The 12,144-nt window shown below is 68.6% G+C and overlaps 2 protein-coding genes across 2 annotated transcripts; both read right to left on the bottom strand.

The window, feature by feature from the left end:
• Positions 1 to 6: 6 nt before the first annotated feature.
• PRX (periaxin) lies at positions 7 to 3,184 on the bottom strand. The gene is made up of 4 exons (XM_068668623.1): positions 2,900 to 3,184; positions 2,637 to 2,745; positions 2,361 to 2,554; positions 7 to 1,487 (listed from the first exon to the last, which is right to left on the bottom strand). The coding sequence occupies exons 1-4, from the start codon at positions 2,924 to 2,926 to the stop codon at positions 282 to 284; spliced, it is 1,536 nt and encodes a 511-aa protein (XP_068524724.1). The 5' UTR covers positions 2,927 to 3,184; the 3' UTR covers positions 7 to 281.
• A 2,766-nt stretch (positions 3,185 to 5,950) lies between these two features.
• On the bottom strand, positions 5,951 to 10,209 carry BLVRB (biliverdin reductase B). The gene is made up of 5 exons (XM_068668621.1): positions 10,052 to 10,209; positions 8,737 to 8,901; positions 7,900 to 7,989; positions 7,680 to 7,811; positions 5,951 to 6,200 (listed from the first exon to the last, which is right to left on the bottom strand). Exons 1-5 carry the CDS (start codon positions 10,131 to 10,133, stop codon positions 6,034 to 6,036), a joined length of 636 nt encoding a protein of 211 aa, XP_068524722.1. The 5' UTR covers positions 10,134 to 10,209; the 3' UTR covers positions 5,951 to 6,033.
• Positions 10,210 to 12,144: the final 1,935 nt, after the last annotated feature.

The raw sequence follows: 12,144 nt of genomic DNA, 5'->3' as shown, positions 1-12,144 counted from the left end.
ACCGGTTCACCTCCTCCTCCTCCTCCCCCTGGGGGGGGGGGGCAGCGGGCGGGGGGGCTGAGCTCCAGCTGGGGCAGCTGGAATTTGGGGTCCCCCCCCCCGGCCCCCAGCCCCTCCACGGCCCCCCGGCCAGCTCGGGGGGGCACTGGGGGGGGGCGAGCTCCAGGCGGGGCAGCCGCACTTTAGGCTGCTTTTGGGGGGGCTGCTGCTGCCCCCCCCCCACCGAGAAGCCCACCTTGGGCACCCAGCGCCGGGGGGGTGCCTCGGGCTCCGTTTTGGGTTTAGAAAAGCCCCAAACGGGGCCCCCCCACCCCCCGTTTTCCTCGCCCCCCCCCCCGGCTTTGCCCTTCACCAGCACCAGCACGGCCTTCCTCACGCTGCCCATCCTCAGCCTCGCCTCCGCGCCTTCCCCCCCCGCCGTGGGGGGGGGGGATTTGGGGGGCTTGCCCCCCCCCACGCCTCTCCCCCCCCCGGCTGCTTCTTTGCCCCCCCCGAGCCCCCCCGGGGCCGCCAGCTCCAGCTCGGGCACCTTCAACGCCGGCCTCTTCCTCGCCCCTCCTCAGCCTCCCCCCCCCGCGGCTTCCCCCCTTCCGAAAAGCCACGGCGGGGATGGAGACCCCCAGCCCCACCCCAGCCCAATTTTTGCCCCCCCCCCCCCAGCAAGCTCTCGGCGCTGCCCCCCCGCCCCCGGCCTCACTTTGGGGACCCCCCCGCTGCGGATGTCGGGGGTCGAGCCCCCGAATTGGGGCAGCCTTGCCCCCCCCCACCGCCACCCCCCCAGCTCCCAGCCCCCGGGGGGGGCCAATTTGCCCCCCTTCACTTTGGGGGGGGCCAATTTGGGGGGTTTGGCCTCGGGGACGCCCGCGTCCCCCCCGCTCCCCAAAGCCACCTCCAGGGCCACCGCGGGGGCGGCCACCTCCAGGCCAGGCATTTTGGGCCCTTCGCCGCCCTCGGCGGGCGTTTTGGGGCAAGAAAGGCCCAATTTGGGCAATTTCCCCTTGGGCGCCGGCTTTGGGCAGCGCCAAACCCACCTCGACCTTGGGGACGGCGATGGCCAGCACTGGTGCCACCGGTGCCACTGGGGTCACCTCCTTGGGCGGCGGGGGCGCCCAGCCCCACCTTGGGGACCGCCACCTTGGGGACCCCCACTTTGGGCACCCCCACTTTGGGCACCCCCACTTTGGGGACCGCCACCTCCACGGTGGGCAAGCGGGGGGCCCCCCCCCGGTTCCGGTGTCCCCCCCCCGGGCTCGGTGAGGGTCCCCGGCAGTGCCACCTCCAGCGCCGCCGCCGCCTCCCTCACCGTCACCCGCTGCGGCCGGGGGGCTTCGGGCACCGCGCGGGGGGGCGACGGGGGTGGCGGGGGGGGGCTCGGTGCCTGCCCCCCCCCGGGGGGGCAGCAGGGCCAACTTGGGCAGGGCCAGCTCCACGTCCACAGGGGGCGACGGGGGGGGCTTCTTCTTGAGGGGTGCCAGGCTCAGGAGGTTCTGGGGGGGGGACAGAAAGCGTGTGTGGGGGATTGGGGCTGGGGGGGGGGGGCGTGGGGATGGCCAGCGGGAGGTGGTGGCACCCATGGGTGTCCCCTTGTTCCTGGTGACAGCCGTGGGTGTCCCATGTCCCTTGTGTCACCCACGAGCACCCCACGCCCCCAGTGCCACCCATGGGCACCCAGTGCCGCCCATGGGTGCCCCACGTCCCTGTAGCCACCTATGGGTGCCCCATGTCCCCAGCACCACCCATGGGTGCCCCATGTCCCCGGTGCCACCCACAAGCACCCCATATCCCCAGTGCCACCCATGGGCACCCCGTGTCCCCAGTGCCACCCATGGGTGTCTCACGTCCCCAGTGCCACCCATGGGTGTCCCATGTCCCCAGTGCCACCCATGAGTACCCCAGTGCCACCCACAAGCACCCCATGCCCCCAGTGCCACCCATGTCCCCAGTGCCACCCATGAGTACCCCAGTGCCACCCACAAGCACCCCATGCCCCCAGTGCCACCCATGCCCCCAGCACCACCCATGGGTGCCCCATGTCCCCAGTGCCACCCATGGGTGTCCCATGCCCCCAGTGCCACCCATGGGCACCCTGTGTCACCCATGGGTGTCCCATGTCCCCAGTGCCACCCATGGGCACCCCATGTCCTCAGTGACACCCATGGGTACCCCAGTGCCACCCACAAGCACCCCATGTCCCCAGTGCCACCCATGGGTGCCCCATGTCCCTGTAGCCACCTATGGGTGCCCCATGTCCCCAGCACCACCCATGGGTGCCCCACGTCCCCGGTGCCACCCACGAGCACCCCACGCTCCCAACGCCACCCTCCCCCCCCCCCCCTCCTCCCCCAATCCCCGTCACCCACCAGCTTGGCCACCTTGGCCTTGGGTTCCTTGCCCTGGGGGGGGGCTGCGGTGGTCCCGGGGGGTCCGCGCCCCCCCGGCCCGGGGCGCTTGAGGCAGAAGGAGACGCGGCAGGGCTGGGCGCAGCGCAGCACCCGCGCCGCGTCCTCGCACCGCACGTCCTCAAAGAAGACGCGGGCGCTCAGCAGCCGGTCACCTACGGGTGGGGGGGGGGACACGAGGGGGTGAGGGTGGGCTTTTTGGGGTGGGGGGCGCCAATGATAATGGGGGGGGCTGACCTTGGCGGAGGCCGGAGCCGCGGTGAGCCTCGCGGACGTAGATGCCGTCGCGGCCACCAGCCAGGAGGATGTCACCGGCGCCCGCCTCCACCACCACCTCCAGCAGCTCCTGGGGGGACAGCGCCGGGGGGGTGGGGGGGAGCACCCAAGGGTGGGGGGCGCCCAGGTTCGGCGTCCGAGCGCCGACGTCCTCCCTCCCCGTCCTCCATCCCCCCTCCGGCCTCCTCTTCCTCTTCTTCCTCCCCCCCTTTCTCCCTCCTCACCTCTCCGCTGGCCCGGGGGGGCTCCATGGTGCCCGGGGGGGGGCTTCAGCGGTGCCCGGGGGTGTCACCAGCGTCACCACGGGGGGGGGGGGGCTGCAGGGGATGGGGCAGAGACACCGCTGAGCCCCCCCAATGGACCCTCTTGCGAGGCAACCCCCAGCGCAGCCCCCCCCCCCAATGCAGGCCCCACCTTGAAGCCCCCCTATTGAACCCCCCCATTGCACCCCCCCCTACTGAGTCCCCCCATTACAGACCCCAATTGCAGCCCCCCAATTTTACCCCCCCCCAATTTCAAGCCCCCCATAGCACCCCCTCCCCAAATCACCCCCTTCCAGCGGGTGTGGGGGGCACATCCCCATCACCCTCCACGGAGACCCCCCCGTGCCTCTCCCCAGCCCCCCCCCGGCACCCCAAAACCTCTCTGATTCCCCCCAAAAGAACCTGCAGCCGCTCCAGCCCCGTCCCTGTCCCCTGGGGACAGCAGGGTGACAGGGTGACATTTCCTTCCCACGCCACCAAAGGCCACAGCTCATTGCTGGCATTCCCGCGGCGGGACGCGCCCCAAAATGTGTCCCCCCCCCCCGCAAGGTGCCACCCCCGTGCCCATGGGGACAGCGAGCCCTTTGTCCCCAGCCTCGCGCCCCCCCCCGGCCCGGGGAATGCCGAGCATTCGGGGTGCTCAGCACAAACCCCATGGGGGTGGCACCCACGCAGGACTGGGGAGGGGGGGGGGGGGCACGTGCCGGTGTGCCCCCCCCCCCCAAAAAAACAGGCCCTCGCTCCATTGCACGTGCAATTTGCAGCTTTATCAGGTGCAAGGGTGCACTGGTGCACAGATATGTGGGTGCAAAGGGTGCACGGGTGCATTGGCGCAGTGGTTGCATGGGCGCCCCGGTGCATGGGTGCGAGGGTTCGAGGGTGCACAAATGCATGGGTGCATGGTTGCATGGGTGCAAGGGTGCGTAAATGCATGGGTGCATGGGTGCATGAGCGTGCAATGCATGGGTGCACAGGTGCATGGCTGCAAGCGTGCCCAGATGCATGGGTGCACGGGTGCAAGGGGTGCCTGGGTGTTCTGGTGCACCAGTGCAAGGGTGTGCGGATGCATGGGTGTACAGTTGCATGGGTGCAAGGGTGCAAAGGTGCAGCGGGTGCATGGTTGCACGGTGCTTGGGTGCACAAATGCATTGGTGCAAAGGGTGCGTGGGTGCACGGATGCACAGGTGCACGGGTGCACGGGTGCACACGCACGAAGATGCACGAGTGCACAGTTGCGCCGTGCACGGGTGTGCAGCTGCACGGGTGCAAAGAGGCACGAGCGTGCAAACGCAGGGGTGCGCGGGTGCAAAGGCGTGCAACTCACAGAGGGGTGGGAGCACGGGTACACGGGGTGCAAGGGGTGCACGGGTGCGCGGGGTGCATGCCAGCACCCCCACATCACGTCCCCCCCCTCCTCGGTGCCACCCTCCCTGCAGCCAGCACGGCCCCGTATGCATCACCCCCCCCCCTCCCCCCAATGCAATGGGGACACGGGGATATGGGGACATGGGGGGATGTGGGGGACACTGGGACATAGGGACCCAGGGATGGGGGATATAGGAACATGGGGGACACGGGGATATAGGGACGGGGGATATGGGGACAGGGGGACAAGGGGGACAGCAGGACGGGGAATATAGGGACATGGGGGACATGGGGATATAGGGACGGGGGATATGGGGACAGGGGGATATGGGGACGGGGGGACATGGGGATGGGGGGGATGTGGGGACAGGGGGACATGGGGGACACAAGGATGGGGGATATGGGGACATGGGGACACAGGACAGGGGGCACACGGGGACACGGGGATAGGGTAGATGGGGCCATGGGAATATGGGGACAGGGGGATAAGGGGATAAAGGGAAAGGGGGACAATGGGGGGTATGGGGACAAGGGGACACAGGGACATGGGGATATGGGGTCGGTGGGATATGGGGACAGGGGGAGAGGGGGATTGGGGGACAAGGGGACACAAGGCAATGGGGACATGGGGGTATGGGGACACGGGGACAGGCCCTTACCTCCGTCCCGTGTCCGTGCCCGCCCGGTGCTGGCCCCGCAGGCGGGGGGGGTGACGGGGAAAAGGGGCCGGGGGCTGGGGGCCGGGCGCTGGGGGCTGCGGGTGGCCATTGGTGGCCCCGGGCGCGGGGGCCGGTGGCACCCGGCCCTGCAGAGGCTGGCACGGGCTCAAAAGGCTCGGGGGGGGGATGGGGGGGGTGAGGGGGGGGGGTTGGGATTGGTGGGGGGGGCACAAGCAGGGGAAAGCCCCAGGGTGGGGAAGGGACCCCAAAAATGGGCTCTGGAGGGTGGGGGGGCACCACTGGAAATGGGGGGCAAGGGGTTGGGTTGGGGGGGGCAGGGTGGAAGGACCCCCCCTTCCCCTGGCACTATGGGGACCCCCCAGCACCCAAGAAACCACCGGACCCCCCAGCACCCCAGGAACCCCCCAGCCCCATAGGACCCCCCCCCAGCATCACCAGCACCCCATAACCTCCAGACTCCCCCCTCCCAGCACCCCAGGACCCCCGAACACCCCCAGCCCCCCCCCTCCCCCTCCGGTGCTGACTCAGCACTTCCCGCATGGGGGTGGCGTCGAGGGGGGGGGCCAAGAATGGGGCGATTCACGGCGGGGGGGGGCCCTATAGGACCCCCCCTCCCAGCCCTACAGGAAACCCCCCCAAGCCCTATGGGACCCCCCCCCTCCCCAGCCCTATAGCCCTACAGGACCCCACCCCGAGCCCTACAGCAACCTCCCCCAGCCCTATAGGACACCCCCTGGCCCTATAGCCCTATGGGACCCCTCCCAGCCCTATGGGACCCCTCCCAGCCCTATAGGACCCCCCCCAGCCCTAGGAGACCCCTCCCAGCCCTATAGGACCCCCCCCAGCCCTAGGGGACCCCCCCAGCCCTACAGAACCCCCACCCCCACCCCACTGCCACCCTCCCCATCCCCTCGGGACCCCCACCCCCGGCTCCAAGCGCCCCCTCCACGAGAGGGCCGAGACCCCGAAGGCGCAAACCAGCGACCCTTTATTGTCACCGGGGTGAGGGGGGGGGGGGGGGGGGGGCCACCGCGTCCCTGCCCCCGTCCCCTAGGCCTTGGGATAGTGGCCGCAGACGTAGACGCCCTTCCCGTCGTACTCCGAGGTGTGGAGGCAGCGGAGCATGAAGTGGCCGAGGTCGTGCTTGGAGATGACGCGGGAGCCCCCCGCGGTGGCCCCCACGGACACGGCGTAGTCCCCGGTCAGCGGCTGGTCGTCTGCGTGGGGACAGGGACACGCCGTGGAGCCGCGGTGTCACCGCCGCCACCGAGCACGCCCTCGGGTAGCGTCACCCCGGTGGTGGTACAGGGGGGTGGGGGGCGCCCAGTGGCTCCGTGACACCACCCAGTGTCATCGGGATGGTGGCATCCCCGTGTAGGGTTGGGGACACCCAATGGCTCCATGACACCACCCAACGTCATTGAGTTGGTGGCATCTCCATGTAGGGCTGGGGACACCCAATGGCTCCATGACACCACCCAATGTCACCAAGATGGTGGCATCTCCGTGTAGGGTTGGGGACACCCAATGGCTCCATGACACCACCCAATGTCACCAAGATGGTGGCATCTCCGTGTAGGGTTGGGGACACCCAATGGCTCCATGACACCACCCAACGTCATTGGGATGGTGGCATCCCCGTGTAGGGTTGGGGACGCCCAATGGCTCCGTGACACCACCCAACGTCATTGAGTTGGTGGCATCTCCATGTAGGGTTGGGGACACCCAACGGCTCCATGACACCACCCAGTGTCATTGGACCACCCAATGTCACCCAGATGGTGGCCACCAAGGTGGTGGCATCCCCATGTAGGGTTGGGGACACCCAAGAGTTCCATGACACCACCCAACATCGTTGGGTTGGTGGCATCTTCATGTAGAGTTGGGGACACCCAGTAACTCCATGACACCACCCAATGTCACCAAGATGGTGGCATCCCCATGTAGGGTTGGGGACACCCAATAATTCCATGACACCACCCAACGTCATCGGGATGGTGGCATCTCCATGTAGGGTTGGGGACACCCAATGGCTCCACGACACCACCCAAGGTCACCAAGATGGTGGCATCCCCACGTAGGGTTGGGGACACCCAACGGCTCCATGCCACCACCCAGTGTCATTGGACCACCCAATGTCACCCAAATGGTGGCTTTGTCATGTAGGGTTGGGGACACCCAAGAGTTCCATGACACCACCCAACATCGTTGGGTTGGTGGCGTCTTCATGTAGAGTTGGGGACACCCAATGGCTCCATGCCACCACCCAATGTCACCAAGACGGTGGCACCGGCACATGGGGTTGGGGACACCCAATGGCTCAGTCCCATCACCCGATGTCATTGAGTCGGTGGCATCTCCATGTAGGGGTGTCCCCAACCCTACATGCCACCACCCAACGTCACCAAGATGGTGGCATCCCCATGTAGGGTTGGGGACATCCAATGGCTCCATGACACCACCCAGTGTCATTGGACCACCCAATGTCACCCAGATGGTGGCATCCCCACGTAGGGTTGGGGACACCCAACGCCACCACCCACCGCCACCACGACGGTGTCACCACCCACCCGCGCCGCCTTGGTGCCACCCACCTGGCCGTTTGTCCCCGTGATGGTGGCCTCACCATGACATGTTGAGACCCAAATCATCCCCTCGTCCCCCCCCACCCCATGTCCCCAGGTGTCCCCACGCACCGGCGATGTGCGGTGGCATCACGGCCACGCAGTCCAGCCCCGAGTCCTGCAGCACCCGGTGCATGCGGACGTGGTCCTCGGTCACCGGCAGCAGCCGCGGTGGCACCTTCTGGAGGTCCCACAGCAGGAAGGCTACGGGGTGGGGACACGGGGACACGAAGGGACGATGAGGGAGGGGTGTCCCCAAGGGGGAGGGGACGCGTCGGGGGGGGGCGCTCACCGGACAGGCAGGCCACCACCTTGCGCACGCCGTGGGCCTTCATGGCGGCCACGATGTTCTTGGTGCCCTCGGACATGACGGTGGTGGGGCCTGGGGGGGGGACAGGGTGACAATATGGGGGGGTGGGGACACGCGGGGAGGGGCACAGGGGTGGTGGGGGAGGGTCCAGGGGGGCTGTGGTGCAGTGTGGGGTGGGGAAGGGGTGGTGATGGGGACACAGGGGGGCGATGGGGACACGGGGGGGGGCAAAAGGGGCACACGGGGGCAGGTGGGGACAATGGGGACATGGGGGATAATGGGGACACAGGGAGGGAATGGGGACACGGGGGACAATGGGGACACGGGGGGGGGATGAGGGCACGGGGGGGGGCAAAAGGGGCACACGGGGACAGGTGGGGACAATGGGGACGAAGGAGGGTGATGGGGACACGGGGGCAAGGGGGAGGCAGGGGGCAATGGGGACGTTTGGGGACAACGGGGACATTTGGGGACAATGGGGACATAGGGGGGTAATGGGGACATTGGGGGGGTAATGGGGACGCAGGGCTGGGGTCCTTGGGGCACTGGGGACACAGGAACGGGGTCCGTGGGGAAATGGGGACACTGGGGGGGGTCCTTGGGGTAATGGGGACACGGGGGGGACACGGGGGCCCTGGGGACACGGGGGGGTGTCCTTGGGGTAAGGGGGACACGGGGTTGGGGGTCCTTGGGCAATAGGGGTGCAGGGACAGGGACCCCCCCAGGGGAACGGGGACACGGGGGGGGGGGGGGGGGTCCTCATCCGGCTTGGGGACATGGGGGACACGGGGGGGGACACACACAGGGGGGGTCCCGTACCCAGGTCGTTGCGGGTGCCGAGGATGATGAGGACGGCGTCCTGACCCCGCACGGCCTCGGCCACGGCGGGGGGCTCCAGGACGTCGCCCACCACCACCCGCGCTGGGGGGGGGCCCTGTTGGGGCAGGCGCCCGGGGTCCCGCACCAGCACCGTCACCGCGTACCCTGGGGGGGGGGGGGGGGAGGTGACAATAGGGCCGTGACTCAGCATTTCGGGGCGTGACTCAGCACCGCCGCTGCGGCCCCGTAAGCCTATTCTGGGGGAAATTGGGGGGAAATAGGGGGGGAATGGGGCTAGGGGGCTGCGTGGGAGCCCTATAGGGTCCTCCCGCCCTATAGCGGCAGCGTCTGCCCCATAGGGGCTCCACGTGCCCTATAGGGGCTGTATTGGCCCCGGGGGAGCTGCGTTGGCCCCATAACGGCTCCGGCTGCCCCGTATCAGCTCTGGCAGCCCCATATCGGCTCCAGCTGCCCCATCTTGGCTCTGTCCACCCCATATCGGCTCCGTCTGCCCCATATCAGCCCCACCTGTCCCATACAGGCTCTATCTGCCCCACACAGGCTCCGTCCGCCCCACAGAGGCTCCCCCTGTCCCCACTGCATGGGCAGCTTCTACCCCATACAGGCTCTACCTGTCCCATACAGCCCCTAAGTGTCTCATAACGCCCCTGTCTGCCCCATACAGTCCCTAATTGCCCCATACAGCCCCTGTCTGCCCCATACAGTCCCTATCTGCCCCATACAGCCCCTAATTGCCCCATACAGCCCCTGTCTGCCCCATACAGTCCCTATCTGCCCCATACAGTCCCTAATTGCCCCATACAGCCCCTGTCTGTCCCATACAGTCCCTATCTGCCCCATACAGCCCCTAATTGCCCCATACAGCCCCTGTCTGCCCCATACAGCCCCTAATTGCCCCATACAGCCCCTGTCTGCCCCATACAGTCCCTAACTACCCCATACAGCCCCTGTCTGCCCCATACAGTCCCTAATTGCCCCATACAAGTCCCTAACTACCTCATACAGCCCCTATCTGCCCCATACAGCCCCTAACTGCCCCATACTGTCCCTAACTGCCCCATACAGCCCCTAACTGCCCCATACAGCCCCTAACTGCCCCATACAGGCCCTATACACCCCATATGGGCTCCGGCTGCCCCACACAGCCCACAGCCAGGACCCCCCGACCCCATTATCACCCGTCCCATGTCCCCAGTGGCCCCGTCCCCAATGTCCCCGTCCCGATCCGGAAGGGGGGCAAGGGGGGGGCTGGGGGCGCCACCCATGGGTGCTGCCCCCCCCCCCCCCCCCTTACCGCCATCCAGAGCCTGGCTCAGGGTGGCCAGCCCGGTCCTGCCGGTGGCCCCGAAGATGGCGATGTTCCTGCAGGTGGCCATGGTGGCCCTGGGGTCGCCACCACCCCTCGGGGCCCCCCCTCCGCCCCACACCCCCCCCACCTCGCTCCACCCCCGGGGGGGCGGCCACGGAGCAACGGCCCCGCCCCGGGGGCCGGAGGAGCCGGGGGGGGGGGGATTCAAACTGGGGGTTATGCACCGAGCCCTGCTCCGTGCACCCCCCCCCAGTTTGCACGACCCCCCCCCGGTGCATGCACCCCCCGGTTGTGTACCCCCCGCTGCGTGCACCCCCACTTTGCACGACTCCGTTTCACGCACCCCTGCTTTGCACCACCCTGCTGCGTGCACCCCCAGGCTGCGTGACTCCATTCCGTGCACCCCCAGTTTGCACCGCCCTGATGTGTGCACCCCCATATTGCGCGACCCCCCCCAGTGCATGCACCCCCCCCAGTTGCACAACCCCAGTGCATGCACCCCCCAGTTTGCACGACTCCCCTGCTGCATGCATCCCTGCTTGCACTTCTCCAGTTTGTGCACCCCCGTTGCACGCACCCCCAGGTTGCACAGCCCCAGCCCGGGCCCTGCTCCGTGCACCCCCTGTCCGTGCACCCCCAGCATATGCACCCTGCTTTGCATGACACCATTTGTGCCCCCCCTGCTTTGCACGGCCCTCCTTTGTGCACCCCAGGCCTGTGCAACCCTGGTTTGCGTGACCCCAGCCTGTGCAACCCTGGTGCATGCACCCCGGGCTGTGCACCCCTGCTTTGTACAAATCCGTTCGTGCACCCCCAGTTCGTGCACCTCTGGTGCCTGAACCCCCAGGCTGCACGTCCACATCCGTGCCCCCCTGTTTGTGCCCCCCAGTTTGCAGGGCCTTGCTTTGTGCACCCCTGGTGCACGCACCCCCGGTTTGTGCAACCCCAGTCTGTGCACCCTTGGTGCGTGCACCCCCAGTTTGCACGCTCCTGTTCATGCACCCCCAGTTTTCATGGCCATGGTTTGTGCACCCCCTACTCGTGCACCCCCAGTGTGCACGGCCTTGCTTTGTGCACCCTTGGTGCATGCACCTGCAGTTTGCACAACCCCTGCTTGTGTACCCCCGGTTTGCACGGCCCGAGTTTGTGCACCCCTGTTCGTGCACCCCCAGTTTGCACGCCCCTGTCCATGCATCGGCATTGGTGCACCCCCGGTTTGCACAACCCCACTTTGCACCGCTGCAGCCGTGCACCCCCCCGTCTGCACAGCCTGGTGCACGCACCTGCAATTTGCACACCCCCGCTCGTGCACCCCCACTTTGCACAGCTCCACTTCGTGCACCCCCGCTTTACACCCCCCCGCTTTGTGCCCCCCCCTCCGTGCATGCCCCCCCCTCCCGTTTTGCACGCCCCCCCCCTTCACCCCCCCCTTTTACCAGCGGCAGCCCCCGCCCCCCTCCCTCCCGGTGCAGCACCGATGCGGAGGGGGGGGTACGGGGAGGGGGGGGCGGGCAGCACCGGCGTGATTTTGGGGTGGGGGGGGGTCACGGGGAGGGGGTCCAGCCCCGGGATTGGCTGCCGGGGTGGGGGCGGAGCTTGGGGCGAACCGGGCGGCTCCGCGGCGGCGGCCCCGGGAGCGCAGCCCCCCCCCCCCCCCCCGGTAAGTGCCCCCCGCTCCAGTAATTGCCCCCCCCCCCTCCCCCCTTTCTCATCCCACCCTGGTGGGGGGGGCACAGCACCGGGGGGCTCCCCCCGACCCCCTTTTTCCCCTCCCCCTCCCCCGGTGCGGACGTGCTGGGGGATGCTGGAAACGGGGGGGGGGGCTCCTGGGGGAGTGGGGGGCGCCGGAGACTCCCCCCCCGGTGCCACGGTAGCGGCGGGGGGAGGCTCCGGGAGGGGGGGGAGCGGGATCCCCGGGGGGGTCCCTCAAGGTGACCGCGGGGAGGGCCGGATCCTGCGGGGAAGGGGGGAAGGGAAAGGGGGGGAGCGCGGGGGGGGCTCCATGGGGGGCTGGGGGGGCTCTGGGAGGGGCTGCTTGGGGTTTTGGGGGGACTGCAGAGGGGCCCTTGGGGGTCAGG

The sequence above is a fragment of the Anas acuta genome, unplaced genomic scaffold (assembly GCF_963932015.1).
Source record: "Anas acuta unplaced genomic scaffold, bAnaAcu1.1 SCAFFOLD_285, whole genome shotgun sequence".
Taxonomy (NCBI): domain Eukaryota; kingdom Metazoa; phylum Chordata; class Aves; order Anseriformes; family Anatidae; genus Anas; species Anas acuta.
The sequence above is the reverse complement of the archived record's forward strand: the minus strand, read 5'-3'. Positions and strand labels throughout refer to the sequence as shown.

What these genes read in the sequence shown, in the direction of transcription:
- PRX (XM_068668623.1), bottom strand. Translation starts at nt 2,926, where the DNA reads ATGGAGCCCCCCCGGGCCAGCGGAGAG. An exon ending in CCCCCCGGGCCAGCGGAGAG is followed by an intron (nt 2,746 to 2,899) that starts GTGAGGAGGGAG and finishes CTGTCCCCCCAG; the next exon opens with GAGCTGCTGGAGGTGGTGGT. An exon ending in CGGCTCCGGCCTCCGCCAAG is followed by an intron (nt 2,555 to 2,636) that starts GTCAGCCCCCCC and finishes CCCCACCCGTAG; the next exon opens with GTGACCGGCTGCTGAGCGCC.
- BLVRB (XM_068668621.1), bottom strand. Translation starts at nt 10,133, where the DNA reads ATGGCCACCTGCAGGAACATCGCCATCTTCGGGGCCACCGGCAGGACC. An exon ending in GAGCCAGGCTCTGGATGGCG is followed by an intron (nt 8,902 to 10,051) that starts GTAAGGGGGGGG and finishes CCCCCCCCCCAG; the next exon opens with GGTACGCGGTGACGGTGCTG. An exon ending in GGTGGTGGCCTGCCTGTCCG is followed by an intron (nt 7,812 to 7,899) that starts GTGAGCGCCCCC and finishes CCCACCCCGTAG; the next exon opens with CCTTCCTGCTGTGGGACCTC.